We start from the raw sequence: 17126 nt of genomic DNA on the forward strand, positions 1-17126 counted from the left end.
TAGGTGGGAACAAGTGTGGGCGCAGGCACGTGTGCAGATCAACGCGTGCTCCGGCGCTCAACAGTAATATTATTTGACCTATGAAGTCACCCTAGGAAAGGCGCCCCGAATGCACCAGACCTTGTGTCGCCCGCGGGCTCCGACTTTTGTCTGTGCCTGAACCGAAGGAACGTGGGCCGGGCCGCAGGCCCCCGCGACACATGGGATGGGAACGAGACTACACGGCGCGACGACCATGAGGAGCAGGTTCAAGCAGAGGAGTCACGGTTTGTCACCATGGACCGGAAGCTTTATCGCGGTCCGCTGATCCGTACGGGCCCATATAAGCGCTGCGCTTCTTGCCACAAACCATCTTCGCTGGATACAAGTCCAACTGGCTACCACGGGACGTGGCACCGGATGCGCTCTCTCGGGGTAGGCATTTGTGGCTTCCCCTCCTGGGGCGGGACTATGAATGCTCTACTGCAGATTAAGAGCCAGACGCGCGGTGTACACTGGGTGGTAGTTGGGTCGCCCTCACCGCCGTCACCTGAATTGTCGGCTAGATGATTCGGTCAGCGGCGGCGAGACCTGACAGTGTTTGGGCCCACCAAGGCGTACGAATGGCTTGGTAATTCTCCCAGTCGTATTCCGCGGTGGGTAGACTTGTATCCACTTTAGGCGCTTGCGCGGTGTCATTGACGCCGCGCTTCTGCCACATCGCTTTGGCGGTGGCAACAGCAGCAGTTGAGGCCGCGCGCTCGTGCTTACAGCTACAGTCATGTATAGCCAGTGATGTCGGCTGCCTCGTGGCGAGCGGCGGAGGCATCGCATGATGTGTGGCATCAGCGAAGGATCGTCGTCATCGGACACCAACCCAACTGGCTACCATTGGGACTTTGCGTCGGATGGGCTCTCCCGTAGGCAGGCGTCGGTATATTCCTTTAGGAATAGCTCGTGCGCCTCGCTGATCAGGGTGAGGAAGACAGCTGCGCGACGTACACTGTATGGTAGTTGGGTCGCTGCTGCCGTCGTTGGCTGAACCATCGGGTAGATGGCTCGGCCTACAACGGCGAGACCCGACATTGCTCGGGCCCATCGCGACTACGAATGGCTAGGTAATTGTCCCGGACGTACGTCGTGGTGGGTGGGTTTTAATTGTGTCCCCCACGAGCACTTTCGTGGAGTCGGTGATATCACTTATCTGTTCTATCGCTTCGGCGGCTGAGCAGATAGTATAGTGATGGAGGTACCACGGAAGCGCTCGCAGCCACAATTGTGTACCGCCCTTGATACTACCCGCCTTTCGGCGCGCGGTGGAGGCGATGCATGATGTGTGGCGTCGGCGAAGGGCACGTTAGCTCTCGGACAATGTCTGAGTAGTGGGCTCGTATCCCGGGACCTGCGAAAGGATATGTCCTGCAATGACTTTCTTGCCTTTCGTCGATATTGACGGCCAATCTTTGGAACCTTTCCTCCTCCGGAGGATGCTTCAGAAAATCATACATGTACATAAGACAGATCTACTTACCATATACATGATCACAGTAGCACAGTGTGCTCTAAATTACGAGTCCCTCGAGATATTCATCGAGAAGGGCCTCCATAGCTCCGTTCGATAAGTCGATATCGGACGCATGTGTCTTTTGTTCCGAAAGGGGAAACTGAGATGACGGTCCGTGCGATCCGTTCATAAAGCGACTTGACCTCTCCCTGACCTTCCTTGACCCTGACTCCCTTGTGAGGTTCTGCAGTTATCGCGACAGCACGATATGTCTACACTCACCATCAAATATGATCTGAAGCCACCAGCAACTGTCAATGCAGGCGGACTGCAGGCCACCACAACCACTGCAGCGGAAATAACAGCTGATCCCAAAGATCAAAGTCAATACTATGCAGAGCTGCGTAGGGCGGTACTGCAGGCGAAAGATACACTGGGGGAGGAGCTTACGCAGTGGAGAGATGCTGTAGGGAAGGCGGAGCTGAACAAGGAGACGAAGAAGTCGCTGAAGGAAGATGACGAGGACGAGGACGAGGATAGCGAAGGTGAGAGCCAGGCATTGACTGAGCGGGATCAGCAGACTGACAGTAATGAACAAGTATGATGTACGGGAGAAGGCGATAGAAGTGAGAGCAACGTACGCAGAAATGGACACACCACGACTAGCCAGTCCTCTAGATCGTCAATATCGCGAAGCGCTCTCGGGAACCATTAATCGTGCATGTTGCTTGTGTATTCATGCAGCCTGACTTCCTGCTGCAAGTCCTCTTCGTGCCCAAGATTCACAGGGATATGGTTGTAGGTCGACTTTCCTCGTCCTGGGAAGATGATCGCAACGCGAGGCTCCATTTATCGGCGGATCACTCGGGGATCCGGTAATGCAACAAGCGCCAAGCGTTTCGGCACTTGCTCCCTTGCTTGCTCCCCTCCCCCATACCTATCACCAAGCGCGCAAATGCCATCCCCCTTACATATTCCAGAAATCTGCCTTGCAATATGCCAGGAGTGCCGCCAGCGCGATCTCTGTAGGCTGGCCTTGGTCTCGAAATACTGGAATGCCATCGCGAACGTACTCCTATGGGAGAGCATACCAGGCGTTGTGTGCTTGCTGCGCCTGATGCCGCAAGATGTCTGGGAGATACTCGACCAGAAGCCACCGGGGGTGTACTTCCTGCAATATCGGCGTGTCTTCGTGCGTACCCATCGCGCTGCCAAAGGCGCTAACTGATCGGCCCCCTTAGAAATTCCGTCGTCCGTTAACTCCAGCAGACTGGAATCCGGTCCTCGAACGCGCAAGCTATGTACGCGTCCTGGACCAGACAGCCCTCGGCCGGCGAAGGGTGTCGTACTTCCACGACGTGATCGACGCTATCGCGGCATGCCCCCCTGGCCAGAGGCTCTGCCCCGAGCTGCGCAAGCTGGACATGCGCCTGAGCGCGTTCTTCTCCCGGACCAGCCAGATCTCCGACCTCATCCTCACCCCCACACTCACCTCCCTCACCATCACGCTCGATGCGGACTCCACGGTCCCCCAGGACTGCTCCATGTTCGCGGCGTCGTGCCCAAACTTGCGCACGCTAGTCATCCGAGAGCACGGCAACACACAATACACAGAGGCTGTCATGGCCGCGTTCCACCTCCACCCACATCTCGAGCATGTCTCGCTGCACACGTATAGCCCCGCTACTGCGATCGGCGTCGTCGCGCACCTCCCCTCGCTCACGAAGCTCGGGCTGCAATCCCTCTCCCGGCCGCCCTCCCAGCTTAACATCGCGCACCCCACCGGCCTGTTCACCACCCTCACCCGCCTCTTTCTCGAGGCCTGTGCCTCCGCCACCGTCTGCGCGATGATGCGCGCATGGCGCTGGCGGCCGATCGAGTCGCTCGAGCTCGAGGCCGTGCCGTACACGACCCCAGACGACCTCCGGCACATCATGCAGCACATCCACGACCACTGCGAGCCCAGCGCGCTGCAGAAGCTCGTCATCACCACGCACAACCCATTCGAGATCGCCGGGGCGCGCCCGGTGCTGCTGCGCGATTTCGACCCGCTGCCTGTGCTGCCGAGCCTCGCACATTTCGACGTCTCGGTCCCGTTTGTCGACATGCTCACGGATAGTGATTGGGCGCAAATCGTGCCGCGAATGCCTGCCTTAGAGGTGTTCATCCTTCGTCCGGACGAGGACGGCACTGGTTTTCACGACGAGGAAGCGCGGACGTCAACGTTGGAATCATTGCTATACTTTGCTCGGGGATGCCGACGACTTCGAGAGCTCAGCTTACCCCTCGGAAGGGTCCTAGTCCCCCTGACCTTCAGCGCGGATCGGGAAACGCCTCAAACTGCGCTCACCTCCCTCGACATACAATGGGCGACGGCAGCGAACGATATCGACGCTATAGTAGCCTTTCTAGGCTCCGTATTCCCATCGTTACGCAGATTGGAGACATCTTGTTGCTGGACGCGACACGATGCGCTCGACGAGGATTATGGCGAGCCGTGGTCCAGCTTGAAGAAGGCCTTCAGCGACGATTGGCGGCGGAGAAATCCCAAAGACCGCACTTTGTAACGACATATCGGGAATGTAGAGGACTCGATAATGGACATATAGTATGACAGTCAAGCCGATAGAAAGACAGTCCAGCAACTGTAATCTACGATAGTGATATCCGCCTGTGGGCAAGTCCATAATAATGTAGTCCAGGATACTTTGCACATATATATCAGCCCAGACAACATTGCCATCAGCTCTGGACTCACTTTCAGCATGCATTGAGCTCTAGCAAGTTGGACCAGCTTGAACCAAGGGGCTCAACAAGGACTCACGATGTGGGAGGATGGCTTTGAAGGCTACGAAGTCGAACATGTCACATGATTGTGACTGTGACGATCGCGTCGCGCTTGCTTCGCGCCTCCCCTTACGTCTCTCCCTCATCACGGTCATGTCTCTGTTCGGGCAGCCCAGCACGAGCACTCAGCCTGCGGGAGGCGGTCTGTTTGGATCTACGAACACCAACACCCAACCCTCTGGCGGTCTGTTTGGCTCCACGAACACGAACACGCAACCCTCTGGTGGCGGCCTCTTCGGCGCATCGAACAATAACACGACCCAGCCCGCGTCAGGGGGACTTTTTGGGAACACGCAGAACCAGACGCAGAATAATACAGGAGGCGGTGGTCTCTTTGGCGCGTCGAACACGAACACCACGAGCAGTAATCCATTATTTGGCGGCAAGCCTGCGGGCAGCATTTTCGGGAACAATAGCACGACCACAGGATCGACGGGTGGGGGAGGGCTGTTCGGATCAACGAACAACAACAACCAGCAGCAGCAGAATCAGGGCAGCTCACTCTTCGGCGGCACGAACACGAGCAATGCCGGTACTGGCAGTGGTGGGGGGCTGTTTGGGAACACGACGAATACGAACTCGCAACCGGCGCAAGGGGGAGGATTGTTTGGAAACACGAACACGAACAACAACCAGCAGCAAGGGTCCGGCGGTGGACTCTTTGGGAGCACAACGGCGAACACGAACACGGGCGGCGGTCTGTTTGGTAGCAAGCCAGGAGGGCTCTTTGGTTCGACAACGAATCAACAAGCGGGATCGAGTACGGGTACGGGATCTCTTTTCGGAGGGGGCCAGACACAGGTGCGCTTCTCTTCGCGCGTTTATACTTGACCTGTATTGACGTCCTGCAGCAGCCCAGCGGCGGTCTGTTCGGCCAGTCGACGAACACCAACCCACTGTTCGGCGGTCAATCCACCAATACCAACTCCCTCTTCGGTGCCACACAACAACAAAACCAGCCCGCACCTGCGCAGAGCCTCCTCATGTCGCGCGCCACTCAGGCGCAGACGCCTCCCGCAAACGACCCTCAATCGCAGTTCCTTCGCCTCCAGGCTCGTATGGAGGAAATCTACAATGCATGGAACCCGCAGAGCCCACAGTGCCGCTTCCAACATTACTTCTACAACCTCGTCATGCCTGAGCAGGTCGCCATGTATGGCCGGCCAGCGAACGCGACCAACGAGGCCGCTTGGCAAGAAGCCGTAAGAAGAAATCCTGACCCACCTCGGTATGTTTGCCTGATATCTCTTTGAATAAACATGCTAATGTATGCCCTAGTCTCGTCCCTGTCCCCGCGAATGGCTTCGGCGACCTCCGCGCCCGCGTCGAGGGGCAAACAAAACACGCCGCCGAGCACCAGGAGAAGATTAAAGACCTCCAATCCCGCATCGCCAAACTCCGACACGCCCACGAGCTCGAAAACCACACGAAGCTGCAGCGCGCCGCCGCGACGCAGATGCAGGTCACGCACCGGCTGCTCAAGTTCGTCGCGCGGCTGTACCTCCTGATACCGTCAGTGCGGCAGAGCACGCTGCTGCCGGAGGAGGAGCAACTGAGGGCGGCGCTGGAGGAGATTGAGGAGGATTTGGCGCATGGGCAGGGCGGAGGGCGGATGCGGGCGAAGCTGAATGAGCTGTGGGCGTTGGTGGGCGTGTTGAGCGCGGCGAAGGAGCGGCAGGTGTCGGGCGCGGGCGAGTGGGCGGTGGTGGATGAGGAGGGGTTGGCAAGGATTGGACAGGTATGTGGCTTGTGCAAACGTGTTTAGCGCAGTTGCTGACGGAACGATAGATCCTCGCGGACCAGCAGTCCGGGCTGGCTCATTTGACGAAGGTCCTAAAGAAGTCGCAGCGGGATATCGCTGTAATCTTAGGCCAACGACCGACGGACCTCGACGACGTGGATGGCGACGAGCTGTGGGGTTCTGCAGCTGGTGCCTTGCGTGCTAGCACCTTACGATAGACAGAGGAACGATTGTACGTCGATGAGGCTGACTCCTTTGTACACCTTTCTGCGCTGCGAGCAGATTGTAATAATTGATACCACGGAGCAGTAACGATCTTTTCCGTCATTCCATTCCCTTCACTGTCGCCTGAACGAAACTCAAGCAAGCCCACGATTACTGACAAGTATACGAGTAACGAAAATATCCTCAGAACTGTAGGCCGGGGTACACGTCGCCACCTGGAGGAATATACGCCTGGTTTATGTCAGTTCGTGATCTTGGCCCCCCCTTTCGAGCGCTGCTCACCTCGTTCGCTGCATCTCCCTGGTACGGGTTGAAGTGAATGCCTGGATCCTCGGCCTGCCAGACTTTGGTCAGCCATGTTCTCCTGATGACGAGAAAACTGAAAGTGCTTACCGAGTACGCTCCAGGGAAGCTCAGGCCAGAGGGTGCCAGAGATCCGCCACCAGTGACGGTGAGCTGAACGCAGACTGGGTAGAATTGGGCACCGCCGACGTTGCTGGCGCCGTGGAGGGCTGGAAGGTACGTCAGTTCCCCTTCATCTTGCACGGGGTCGTCAATACATACCTAGATTCTCATGGCGAAGGAGCTGGTAGATGAAGTCAATTGACCATCTTCGAGGCACTCGGATGCAGACTCACGTAGGCGCCCGGCTGGATGTTCTTCGGAATGTGCACGTCGTACGTGAAGTTCGCGGACGTTGCGAGCACATCGCTAGCCCATACGCCGTTCTCGAAGGCGTCTTGCTGGATCTGCAATCACGATTCCGCGGTGAGCATCCTTACGCCCTCTCAATTCACAAAACGCTACCTTAAACCACGGGCTCCCAGTATCGCCTTTGAAAGGAGAGCAGTCATCGGTCGCGCACTTGGCCATGTAGTTCAAGATGGGGCCATAGTGACCTGTCTGTCGAACGCCGCGTCGTCAGGCATGGTCCTGGCATATGGCAGAGAAGCCTACCGGCCAAGTGTTCCACATCATGGAAACCGTCCCGCCCGCCTCGACCTCGGCCTGGATGGGGCCAGGAGGCAACTGCGAGTTGCCGATGCTGCAAGTGATGTCCCCGGAGGTTGGATCCGCGATGAAGCCCTGCATTGGGAGGCCTCGTTAGACGATAGACGACAATCAGCGAGACCAGATAGACGTACACTGTCAGGCTTGGTCGCGCGCACGACGCGCAAGGGTTGGGGGGTCGTGTAAGGATCCGATTGAACATCCCATCCAGGGATGAGCTCGCCGTTGATCTTGATGAATGGCACGTAGCCGTGCGCGGTGGCATAGCCGGCGAGCGACAAGAGGGCAGCGTGGGCCAGGACACGCATGGTGGACAAACAGCAGAAACAACGAGTCGCGCATGGCAGAGCGAAGGGACCTGGTTTTATACGGCCAGCCGCATCGAAAAGGTACGTTCCTCAAATCGCAGGTGCATCGTCTCTTGCGGTGACGATGTCGCGAAGGAGGAGAAGGTCTATACGTACCTGAGCAAAGTCTGTTCACGTCAATCGCTCAGAGGTTCCCTAGGTCACCTGGGTGAAGATGATGAAAGCATTGGGCGGGAAAGACCTCCGTGAGCCTGCCTATCGAGCGTACGGAGCATGCGGCATGGCTAATGTTCGGACGGAGTGTGACATGGAGCGGAAGAGGTCGACGTCTTTCCTCCGGTGAAAGAGAGATACATGTATGGGGCATCACTTCGTTGCGCTGAACTTCGCGAAGATTTGCCGTGCGTTGTATTAGAAAGAAGAAAAGGATAAAATTTGAGGCACCTAGGCTATCTCTCGCGCGACTTAGCCCAACTGAGGTGGGAATGTTGGTTTCTCGAAGTCTTGAATCGCAAAAGGCATCTAGACAGCTTCTAACTTGGAACAAGCAGGGGGTAGTTCAAAGGAATGGGCGTGAGCTCCGACGTTGGGGTATAGCGGGCGAGTGAAAATACCAAGTGAGACATGTTTTCCATATGTAAGCATAAGGGAGGCAGCACCTCATGAAGGACGTGCGGAAAGGGTCATGAATGTCACGCGGGAAGTTGAACTTGACGCCTCACATCACGTGCAGTCTCTCCCTCGTGATCAGCTATACAGCACCACGCCGGCGTTTCCCGGCGAGCGCCACTTGCGCCTACCGCTGTGATCAACGACCGTATATCGTCAAGCCCGCCGCCGCCCGCCCTCAAGATGGTCAAGGGTGAGTGAATGTGCAACATGGAGGTCGAGGAAGGTGCTGACAGTGTACATTCGCAGTTTACAAGCCCGGAAAGGTGAGAATTCTGGCCAGTACGCGGGGAGATGCTGTCGATCGAACGCGCGGGGGCGGTCAGAGGAATTGCGCCAGCCCTGGGAAGAGGGAAATGCCACAGAGTGTCTGCTATCCCATTTCCAGAAAGCTGCGCGCAGGAAGACTACGAACCCAACCGGCAATGTGAAGGAAGAGCAGGAGCTGATTATCCTTGAAGGTCGCGATTGTCCTGCGCGGACGCCAGGCCGGCAAGAAGGTCATTGTCATCAAGCAGGTGGATGAGGGCACCAAGGACAGGCCGTACCCCCACGCGATCGTTGCCGGCATCGAGCGCTACCCGTTGAAGGTGCGTCCGTCAGCTCGTCTCCCTCAACTCCCTTACTTACCCCTCCTTCAGATCACAAGACGGATGGGCCAGAAGAAGCTCGCGCGCCGGAGCAAGGTCAAGCCCTTCATCAAGGTCGTCAACTACTCCCACCTCTTCCCGACCCGTTACGCTTTCGAGCTCGAGGGCTTGAAGGGTGCCGTCGCGTCGGACACCTTCAAGGAGCCGACACAGCGGGAGGACGCGAAGAAGAACATCAAAAAGTTGCTCGAGGACCGCTACCAGACGGGCAAGAACAAGTGGTTCTTCCAGCCCCTCCGGGTGAGTAACCTGAACGTTTTGAATTGGTTCGGTTGACTGATCGTGTTCTCATAGTTCTGATCGGTGTACATCTGTCGGTCTCTTCTTCATATATATCGACATGCCCTCCCCATCGTACAAAACCACTGTATGACCTATGATACTCATATGCCGCGCATGCACGCCTTTCAGGGCAGTCTGGATCTTTCAAGGCGATTTCTATTCCTGGGTATGTCTGATTTGGTGCTTCTGGTCATTTGTCCCTCGGCGCGACTGGGTTGGCCGCAGCACGGTCTTATCTGCGAGACCGCTAGCCCAAGACGACCTCCTTCAACTGCCGCGTGCCCCTCGTCGTACGCGTTGACGAGCGTCGTCATGCGCTTTGAGGACATGCTGTAATGAGATCTTCACTATTGTAGAGGTCCACACTCCAGATTCCTGCTGCAGTGTTCCTGCTCGCTCGAACATCCTGATATTTCTGCTCCTTGACTTTGAGGGTTCAGCCTCTGCGCATTTGCCACTGGCATGGGTGAGATATGCCACGTAGACACCGTTTGTTCCGTGTGCTCTCCGTTGTCTGTAGTCTGGGTGCTATCATCAGCTAAACATTGGAATCGATATGAATGCAGGCCCGAGTTGAACATGAAACTCTGCCAAACAAAGGGTTCGGCACGGCGGTACCGCGGCTTGTTTCTTACCACAAACGACCGGAGCTTCTCATCTTCCTTCGCCACGAACTACATACCCAAAGTCGCCACCCCGCGAGCCCAGAATGCGGTTCCGTACCCTTGAAATTCGGTGGCACGACAGCAAGCCCATCTCGAGCTGCGACTTTCAGCCACGGCGCGCACGCTCAACGCAAGACAAGGGTCAGAACGCGCAGAGCTATCGACTAGCGACGGCGGGGGAGGATAATCACGTCCGGGTCAGCATTGAGAGCGCGTCGACGCGCTACTGGGATCGCTAACAGTGACCAAAGATATGGATGGTCCATCCGCACCTCCAACCGGCGCAGCCAGCGGGAGCGGGCGGGGGGTCGACGAGCGCCCCGCGCCCGCCTCATGTGGAGTACCTAGCTACACTGAGCAGGCACTCCGCGGCGGTAAACGTAGTCAGGTTCTCGCCCAACGGTGCGTAATCGAGCTTTGACGCGTCTATTCGCATATTGACGCGTAACGCAGGCGAACTCATCGCTTCGGCTGGCGACGGTGCGTAGAGACGTGCAGGCGCGTCGAATACGCGTGTTGAATGTCTCGCAGATGGCATGATCATTATATGGGCACCCTCGCTCAGCCCCCAGGCAGCGACGTATGGCAGCGATCTCAGTCTCGAGGACTTGCAGCACGAGAAGGAGTTCTGGAAGCCACGGACGACCTTCAGGTGCGTGAACTGCCTGATCCTGTCGAACACGCCTAACGCGACCTAGGTGCACACAGATGCAGGTGTATGACCTGGCGTGGAGTCCCACGGGCGAATACCTCATTTCAGGGAGCACAGACAATGTGGCCCGCGTCTACTCCACCTCAGACGGTATGGCTTCGCCTAGCTCTACCTTCCATAGCTAACGCGGAACAGGCAAATGCGTACACGAGATTGCCGAACACAATCACTATGTCCAGGGTGTCGCCTGGGACCCGCTCAACGAGTACATCGCTACTCAGAGCAGCGACCGCTCCATGCACATCTACAGCATTACGACTCCGCCGCAGGGCGGCTTCGAAGCTCACGCTATCGGCAAGAACACCCGCATGCCTCATCGCCACACGCGCACGCCCAGCGCCCACGGCAGCTCGCGTCCACCCATGTTCCGCAGTCAATCCACGACCAGCGACATAGAATCTATCACGAGCGAACAGCCAAACAAGGACAACGAGCCGGTCAAGGACCCCACACCTCTCACTCCGGCGACCTCGGTAACGAGCACACCATCCATGTTCCCGCCGCCCTCCTACGAACGCCCCTCTTCGCGTCGTTCGTCCTTCAGCTCGGCTGCGCCGGGTTCGCCAAGCACCCTGAGCCGGTACGGACGATCCCCGTCCCCTATGCCCGCTCTTCCCGCGATTCGTGCCGCCTCGCCCGCATGGACGAACGTAAAGCTGTACGGCGACGAGAGCTATACGAACTTCTTCCGGCGCCTCTCGTTCAGCCCGGACGGCGGTCTACTCCTCACGCCCGCCGGCCAGTTCGAGGATCCAAGCGTGAATGCGACGCCTGCTCTAGCCTTGTCCGAGGACGGCACGCCCGCACGTGGGCGCAAATCGAGGCCGACGATTACGACCTCGACAGAGCACCCGGGAGGGTCGTCCTCGACGAGCTCGGTGTACATCTACTCGCGCGCGAATTTTGCGCGGCCGCCGATTGCTCAGCTGCCTGGGCATAAGAAGGCGAGCATCGCGGTGCGGTTCGTACCACAGGTCTTCGAGTTGAGGCGCGGTGTGACGGGCGCGGAGGTGGAGACTCACAAGGGGGTGCTGGAAGGTGGGCAGCAGAATAGCATGGACGTGGACATCGTGGGTCCCACAGTGTCCTCTTCCGCGGCAGCAGCGGCGACCCTATCCCCGTCACGACCGTCGACATCTAATTTGGTGGTGTCGCCCATGCCCACGTCAGCTGCGCCGTCGATAAGCATGCCATCACCCGCGCTATCGGCCGTTGACATGCGTCCACCAACACCCTTGACCTCGAACCCGCCTTCCCGTATACCAACGCCGACTCCCCCACCGACTACCGGGAGTGTCTTCGCCCTGCCCTACCGCATGATCTATGCCGTCGTCACGATGGACACGGTCGCAATCCACGATACCCAGCAGGCAGGGCCGATCGCCATGCTCACGAAGCTGCACTACGATGAGTTTACGGACGCGGCATGGCAAGAACATTTCTCCTTCAGCTCGTCAAGCTTTGACTAACCTGATTCATAGGACCTCCGATGGTCACTGCCTAATGCTATCCTCCCGCGATGGATACTGCACTATCATCGTCTTCGACGATGTCCCTCCAACGCACCACTCGCCACGCCTGGCGTCTAGGCTGGCCACCTTCGCCATGCCGAGTGTCGGCCTAGCGCCGTCGCTGACGCCCAGCTCATCCGCCACCAGCCCCGCGCCTTCGACGAGGAAGCGCGCGGGCCCGCCCACGCCCGCGCAAAGTGTGGACGGGGATGCGCAAGCGACGATGGTGTCACCCGAGCGGCCAGCGCCATCGGGTGACGGCAAGGGTGAGACGAAGGAGCCGCCCAAGAAAAAGCGGCGCATCCAGCTCACGCACGTCGGCGAGCTGGGGTCGTAGGCCTCCAAGGCTACGTGAGCCAGCTGCTTGCGCACACAGGCTACCTATGTACACGCTGCGCCTGGTCCGCTAGCAATGGGCCCGGGTGCACATGCTTGCGCCTCTCCGGCGCACTCTTGGGGTTGCCGTGCCCATCCATGGGAGTGCCGCGCGCATCCCTCCATACCTTATTCGGCTCTAATATGTTTGATGACTTGGTTCCTGCTCTGTGTTTTGCGCCGTCCACTATAGGAGCGTCATGTAATTGTATAACTCCTGCTGACGATCCATCTATATATTCGTCTCCTGTCGTGGATTCAACCCATTTCCTTGGATGTCTCATTGACAGTAAGGATCGCCAGCATCTTTTTGGTCAGTGCACAGCAGGCGTTCACGCCGGCATTGGTGGCATTTGAATGCCATCGCTCAGGTGAGAACTCAGCCTATCAGATAGGAAATGCTAACACTGGTGGGTGCCTTGATAGGGTGGATGTAGGTACGGCAGACTACAAGTTTCATCGCGTACGATGCAGGGCTGTCGAAGCTAACCTTCGGCAGTGAAGGAGAGATGTCCGATCCACGACTCTCAGCGACCCTCCGTACAGTCGAACGTGAACCTCAGCAGTACGCAGGCCTTCTGTCGCGACATGTGGGAATCTTCCATCGTTGCAGTGACCAATTTTACTGCTGATACAGATAAGCCTGGGAGCGCTGATCCCCTTTGGACGGAACAGTATCGTGTGTCGTCGAGCTAATACCGCTGTAGCGCCGGACGGGAACTGCATGTGTTCCGACGAATCCCATATAACCTCAAGCACACTGAGGTTTGTCTTCGGCGGTCATGGCGGACGAGAAGCGTATGTATGTCCACGCTTTCTGCGCGCTCAAGCTGATGTGACCCTCTCTCCTGCAGAGGCGTATAGCGAGGGCATCGATAGCGCTGAATGCTCTGTGCCGAAATTTGGGCATGAATATTGGCCCAATAGTGCCGCGGTCAAGGATGGCGTAGGTATGCATATGGCCATAAACCGCCGTCTACTGGGCTGCGTGACTGATCACTCTTGTAGCCCTCAAGCGCGGCTTGAACGCGCGCCACACGGCGCTGATAGCCATTGCATCTGGCATAGGTGCGCATCGCAACTAGCACATTGTCGTGGCTGACCAAGCCGCCGGCGCGCAGGGACGGGTCTCTTCGTAAGCCCATCGTCCTCCTTGCGCGTGTAGACTAAAGGAAGTCGGCATCAGTTAGGCTCTGGAATCGCGCTCTTCAACGCCGGTCCACTAGGTCTTCTGCTAGGCTATATCATTATGGGATTCGTAACTGTAAGCAGCTTGGATTTCTCAGCGACCTATCGGCCAGGCCTTGACCTTCATTGACCACCAAGGCCGAGATAGCGTACATCAGCGCCGAGACCATTGGATTCCTTCCCGTCAGCGGTGGCTTCATACGCTTCATACCTAGGTTCACTGACCGTGCTCTGGGAATAACCGTATGCAATTCGACTTCTTGCCGTTGCGCTCCTAACATTGACTTTTCGTAGACGGCGTGGACCTTCTGGTACCTGCTCGCCATCAACGGTCCTGCTGAGATCGCTGCCGCGAGCTCACTGGTCTCATTTTGGCGCACGGACATTCCTATTGCGGTTTGGATTACCATCTTCATATTGCCTATCGTTGCATTGAACTTCCTGCCCGTGCGCCTTTATGGCGAGATTGAGTTCAGCTTCGGCCTGCTCAAGAGCCTGCTTGTCGTCATCCTGGTAATCACCTCTCTTGTCGTCGACGTGGGTGGCGGACCAAGTCATGAGGTATGTCTGCTGACAAGCACTATCCGTCATGTGCCTGCTGAGAGTACACAGTTCATCGGCGGACGAAATTGGCGCCCACACCCCATTAAGGACTACCTTGTTGATGGCCCTACTGGCCGCTTTCTGGCCGTCTGGAGTGTACTGAGTGCGTCTCGTTCTCCTTTTCCGCTGAAAAATTGCTCAAGGCACGGTTCAGTCAATGCGGCTTTCGCGATGGGCAACATCCAGATCGCCACAATATCCGCGTCGGAGGTGCAGAATCCGCGGCAGAATGTTCCCAAGGCCATGCGCCGAGTATTGTGAGTCATCAATGCTAGTCGTCACTGTCAGACAAATTAACGTCGTCAGCTACCGGATTTTCTTCTTCGTAAGCCTTCAAGTTTGTCTTCCGTCTTCGTAGCTTTGCTGAGAGCGCCAAACCAGTATGTGATATCGGTCCTCTTCGTCAGCCTCATCCAGAGCAGCTACGACGAAAGACTGAGTACCAACTCCGGCGCCGCCGCTTCGCCATTCGTAATCGCTTTCGAGACGGCAGGAATCAAGGTTCTTCCAAACATGCCTGTAGATGGATTCGTCTCGCTCACGATTCGTCCAGGTCCTTCCTTCCTTCATCAACGCCATAGTAATCACCAGCGCATGGTCGTCGGGCAACGGCATGCTTTTCCTAGCATCACGTACCCTCGTCGGTCTCGCTGTTGAGGGAGCTGCACCGAGGATTTTCCTGAAGACAAATCGTTATGGGTCAGTAGCAATGCTTCGACTCAGACAAGTTACTCATCGTCATACAGCTCCCCTTATATCGCAGTCGCCACGTCTGCGCTGCTCATGCCGCTCGCCTACTTGAACTGTGGGAACCAGACCCCACAAACGGTGTTCTCCTGGTTTATCAGTTTGGTGTACGTTCCGCCCGCGATCAACATGAAGCCCACGCACTGATCGTCTTGACCAGCTCAACTGCGGGTCTAAATATCTGGTACGCGCGCTTTCCTATACAAGTACGGGCTACCACAATCTCACACGGCTTCAGGATCGTTATCTGCTTCTCATATGTGCGATTTTACTACGGCATGAAACGGCAGCGCATCAGCCGCAACGAGCTACCTTACAAGAGCTGGGGACAGCCATTTTGCGCTAGTAAGTGGTGTTGCATCACGCGTCGAGCCATTACTGACCACACTTCGTCTCCCGCAGTTGCAGCAGGCTTTATGTGCTGCCTTATCGTCTTCTTCTCAGGATTCTCGGTATTCTTCCCTGGCCAGTGGTCGGTGTCGAACTTCTTGTCAAACTATGTACGTCGCGGCATGCACGACGGTCACAGCAAGTACTGATGCTACGTCCATTCCAGATCAACTGTTTCTTGTTCGTGGCACTATATATCGCACTCAAGGCTACCATCAGCAGCCCGTGGGTCGGCTACGACGACATGGACTTCTCGGAATTCGAGGCAATCCGCGAAGAGGCAAAATTCCGGGAGGCGCAGGCATCACTGGAACGTCGCGTACCGTTGTGGAGACGGATATTCGAGAAGGTTGCAGATCAATAATACAGGCTTTCTGCCAAATTCTCTTTCACCGCGCTTCCCGAAACATACAAGCCCAGGACGGTTCCTCCTCTCTTGAAACTTGTGGACCGATGCCCGAAGGTAATCCCACAGCGACGGGAGTTTTCGCTTTGCTTGCGTCTGTTAATCTTGTAATTGCGCGAGTACTCGCGGGCGTCGGGGATCTTCCGTCGAGCCCATCGCCCAGCGCGACTGCTTATTAAACATCAGTCATGCTCGATTCAAGTTCAGGTGGGTGCAACCCGTTGCTGACCCATGTAGGCCCACATTCGACGCGAAGGCTTCGAGTATAAGAGCAGGGTATGTTGCCTATGGATCCCCCTAAACTGCACATCTGATTTGTTCGCCAACAGCCTCAATTTTACCCCTATTTCGCAGTCCAGTATGTCGGGCAACCTTGCGCTCGCAGGAAAGGTCGCAATCATCACCGGCTCCTCAAGGGGGATAGGAGAAGGCATTGCCTACGAGTTGGCAAGGCAAGGCGCTAAGGTGAGCCCGCGTTCGTCGTGAGATCGAAGGATCTGACCTTTTTGCCACAAATAGGTCATGATCACTTACACGTCCGTATCGAGCCAGGACCGCGCCGACGCTCTCGTTGCACGCATCGCGTCCCTCGACAACGGGTCCGACGCAGCCTCCGTGCGCGCAGACCTTCGATTCCCGGATTCGCCAGCCATCATCGTTGATGCCACCCTCAAAGCCTTCTCGACCGACGCGATCGACGTCTTAGTCAACAACGCCGGCGTCGAGCAGAACCGCCTCCTCACGGACGTCTCAGCGGAAGATTTCAACCGTGTCTTTGACGTCAACGTCCGCGGCGCGATGCTCATGACACGGGCGGTTATTCCCCACCTCCGCGCCCCTGGCCGGATCGTGAACATCTCATCGCTCGGTGCGCGTCGAGGCTTCTCGGGCTACACTGTCTACTGCGCGAGCAAGGCGGCGCTGGAGGGCTTCACGCGCGCCCTTGCGGTCGAGCTTGGTACCGCTGGTCACTCCGTGAACGCGGTTGCGCCTGGTCCGACGGAGAGCGATATGTTGTTCACACTGTCGGAGGAGATCTTGGAGACGCAAAAGAAGCGTACGCCGATGCAGAACCGCATAGGCACCAAGGACGATATCGCTCAGGTCGTCGCCTGGCTCGCGTCGGAGAGTTCAAGATGGGTGACAGGGCAAACAATTTCGGCGACTGGGGGTATCGAGACGCTGTAGCAGTATAATGACCGAATTTCGATAGGTTAGATACCACGCGCGCACTAGATGGATCCATGTTTCCTACGTGCTTACATATAAGACTAAAGATACTTTTTTTGGAACTCGATGGAGAAGAGGCTTAG

The 17126-nt window shown here is 57.0% G+C and overlaps 10 protein-coding genes across 10 annotated transcripts; 7 read left to right on the forward strand and 3 right to left on the reverse strand.

Annotated features, from left to right (window-relative positions):
- Positions 1-3: 3 nt before the first annotated feature.
- On the reverse strand, positions 4-247 carry SCHCODRAFT_02628188 (uncharacterized protein). Its single transcript, XM_050345456.1, has one exon. It carries the CDS (start codon positions 235-237, stop codon positions 79-81), a length of 159 nt encoding a protein of 52 aa, XP_050199528.1. The 5' UTR covers positions 238-247; the 3' UTR covers positions 4-78.
- Positions 248-715: 468 nt separating this feature from the next.
- Positions 716-1285, reverse strand: SCHCODRAFT_02628192 (uncharacterized protein). The gene has a single exon (XM_050345457.1). The coding sequence runs from the start codon at positions 1063-1065 to the stop codon at positions 865-867; it is 201 nt and encodes a 66-aa protein (XP_050199529.1). The 5' UTR covers positions 1066-1285; the 3' UTR covers positions 716-864.
- Positions 1286-1713: 428 nt separating this feature from the next.
- On the forward strand, positions 1714-2222 carry SCHCODRAFT_02628197 (uncharacterized protein). The gene is made up of 2 exons (XM_003031428.2): positions 1714-2028; positions 2083-2222. Exons 1-2 carry the CDS (start codon positions 1752-1754, stop codon positions 2085-2087), a joined length of 282 nt encoding a protein of 93 aa, XP_003031474.2. The 5' UTR covers positions 1714-1751; the 3' UTR covers positions 2088-2222.
- Positions 2223-2438: 216 nt separating this feature from the next.
- On the forward strand, positions 2439-4050 carry SCHCODRAFT_02668535 (uncharacterized protein; the record flags this gene model as incomplete). Its single annotated transcript, XM_050346593.1, has 2 exons — positions 2439-2675; positions 2725-4050. The coding sequence occupies 2 exons, from the start codon at positions 2439-2441 to the stop codon at positions 4048-4050; spliced, it is 1563 nt and encodes a 520-aa protein (XP_050199530.1).
- A 373-nt stretch (positions 4051-4423) lies between these two features.
- SCHCODRAFT_02580451 (uncharacterized protein) lies at positions 4424-6289 on the forward strand (the record flags this gene model as incomplete). Its single annotated transcript, XM_003031427.1, has 5 exons — positions 4424-4935; positions 5041-5131; positions 5182-5558; positions 5609-6068; positions 6119-6289. 5 exons carry the CDS (start codon positions 4424-4426, stop codon positions 6287-6289), a joined length of 1611 nt encoding a protein of 536 aa, XP_003031473.1.
- Positions 6290-6479: 190 nt separating this feature from the next.
- Positions 6480-7615, reverse strand: SCHCODRAFT_016233 (glycoside hydrolase family 61 protein; the record flags this gene model as incomplete). Its single annotated transcript, XM_003031013.1, has 8 exons — positions 6480-6527; positions 6579-6632; positions 6690-6808; positions 6861-6882; positions 6935-7039; positions 7101-7199; positions 7254-7382; positions 7442-7615. The coding sequence occupies 8 exons, from the start codon at positions 7613-7615 to the stop codon at positions 6480-6482; spliced, it is 750 nt and encodes a 249-aa protein (XP_003031059.1).
- A 777-nt stretch (positions 7616-8392) lies between these two features.
- Positions 8393-9595, forward strand: SCHCODRAFT_02580459 (60S ribosomal protein L27). Its single transcript, XM_003031426.2, has 5 exons — positions 8393-8477; positions 8534-8550; positions 8746-8874; positions 8926-9174; positions 9229-9595. The coding sequence occupies exons 1-5, from the start codon at positions 8468-8470 to the stop codon at positions 9232-9234; spliced, it is 411 nt and encodes a 136-aa protein (XP_003031472.1). The 5' UTR covers positions 8393-8467; the 3' UTR covers positions 9235-9595.
- Positions 9596-9832: 237 nt separating this feature from the next.
- Positions 9833-12755, forward strand: SCHCODRAFT_02628210 (WD40 repeat-like protein). Its single transcript, XM_050345458.1, has 7 exons — positions 9833-10078; positions 10133-10283; positions 10335-10361; positions 10413-10533; positions 10580-10683; positions 10729-12022; positions 12075-12755. Exons 1-7 carry the CDS (start codon positions 9926-9928, stop codon positions 12439-12441), a joined length of 2217 nt encoding a protein of 738 aa, XP_050199531.1. The 5' UTR covers positions 9833-9925; the 3' UTR covers positions 12442-12755.
- Positions 12756-13099: 344 nt separating this feature from the next.
- On the forward strand, positions 13100-15779 carry SCHCODRAFT_02628214 (uncharacterized protein). The gene is made up of 17 exons (XM_003031424.3): positions 13100-13277; positions 13334-13429; positions 13488-13547; positions 13601-13614; positions 13666-13743; positions 13806-13910; positions 13962-14228; positions 14280-14373; positions 14425-14527; positions 14577-14595; positions 14652-14771; positions 14824-14969; positions 15017-15124; positions 15178-15201; positions 15256-15362; positions 15420-15517; positions 15574-15779. The coding sequence occupies exons 1-17, from the start codon at positions 13262-13264 to the stop codon at positions 15769-15771; spliced, it is 1653 nt and encodes a 550-aa protein (XP_003031470.1). The 5' UTR covers positions 13100-13261; the 3' UTR covers positions 15772-15779.
- Positions 15780-15946: 167 nt separating this feature from the next.
- On the forward strand, positions 15947-17090 carry SCHCODRAFT_02544037 (NAD(P)-binding protein). The gene is made up of 3 exons (XM_003031423.2): positions 15947-16089; positions 16143-16278; positions 16333-17090. The coding sequence occupies exons 2-3, from the start codon at positions 16174-16176 to the stop codon at positions 16999-17001; spliced, it is 774 nt and encodes a 257-aa protein (XP_003031469.1). The 5' UTR covers positions 15947-16089; positions 16143-16173; the 3' UTR covers positions 17002-17090.
- The last annotated feature ends 36 nt before the right edge of the window (positions 17091-17126 follow it).

This window comes from Schizophyllum commune, assembly GCF_000143185.2.
Source record: "Schizophyllum commune H4-8 unplaced genomic scaffold SCHCOscaffold_7, whole genome shotgun sequence".
NCBI classification, from domain to species: domain Eukaryota; kingdom Fungi; phylum Basidiomycota; class Agaricomycetes; order Agaricales; family Schizophyllaceae; genus Schizophyllum; species Schizophyllum commune.

Coding starts and splice junctions, on each gene's coding strand:
- SCHCODRAFT_02628197 (XM_003031428.2), top strand. CDS start 1,752: ATGTCTACACTCACCATCAAATATGATCTGAAGCCACCAGCAACTGTC.
- SCHCODRAFT_02628192 (XM_050345457.1), bottom strand. CDS start 1,065: ATGTCGGGTCTCGCCGTTGTAGGCCGAGCCATCTACCCGATGGTTCAG.
- SCHCODRAFT_02580459 (XM_003031426.2), top strand. Junction 8,875..8,925: donor TCGAGCGCTACCCGTTGAAG/GTGCGTCCGTCA, acceptor CCCCTCCTTCAG/ATCACAAGACGGATGGGCCA.
- SCHCODRAFT_02628188 (XM_050345456.1), bottom strand. CDS start 237: ATGGTCGTCGCGCCGTGTAGTCTCGTTCCCATCCCATGTGTCGCGGGG.
- SCHCODRAFT_02544037 (XM_003031423.2), top strand. CDS start 16,174: ATGTCGGGCAACCTTGCGCTCGCAGGAAAGGTCGCAATCATCACCGGC. Junction 16,279..16,332: donor TGGCAAGGCAAGGCGCTAAG/GTGAGCCCGCGT, acceptor TGCCACAAATAG/GTCATGATCACTTACACGTC.
- SCHCODRAFT_02628210 (XM_050345458.1), top strand. CDS start 9,926: ATGCGGTTCCGTACCCTTGAAATTCGGTGGCACGACAGCAAGCCCATC. Junction 10,534..10,579: donor AAGCCACGGACGACCTTCAG/GTGCGTGAACTG, acceptor AACGCGACCTAG/GTGCACACAGATGCAGGTGT. Junction 10,684..10,728: donor CGTCTACTCCACCTCAGACG/GTATGGCTTCGC, acceptor AACGCGGAACAG/GCAAATGCGTACACGAGATT.
- SCHCODRAFT_02628214 (XM_003031424.3), top strand. Junction 14,374..14,424: donor GGCCGTCTGGAGTGTACTGA/GTGCGTCTCGTT, acceptor GGCACGGTTCAG/TCAATGCGGCTTTCGCGATG. Junction 14,772..14,823: donor TCGAGACGGCAGGAATCAAG/GTTCTTCCAAAC, acceptor CGATTCGTCCAG/GTCCTTCCTTCCTTCATCAA.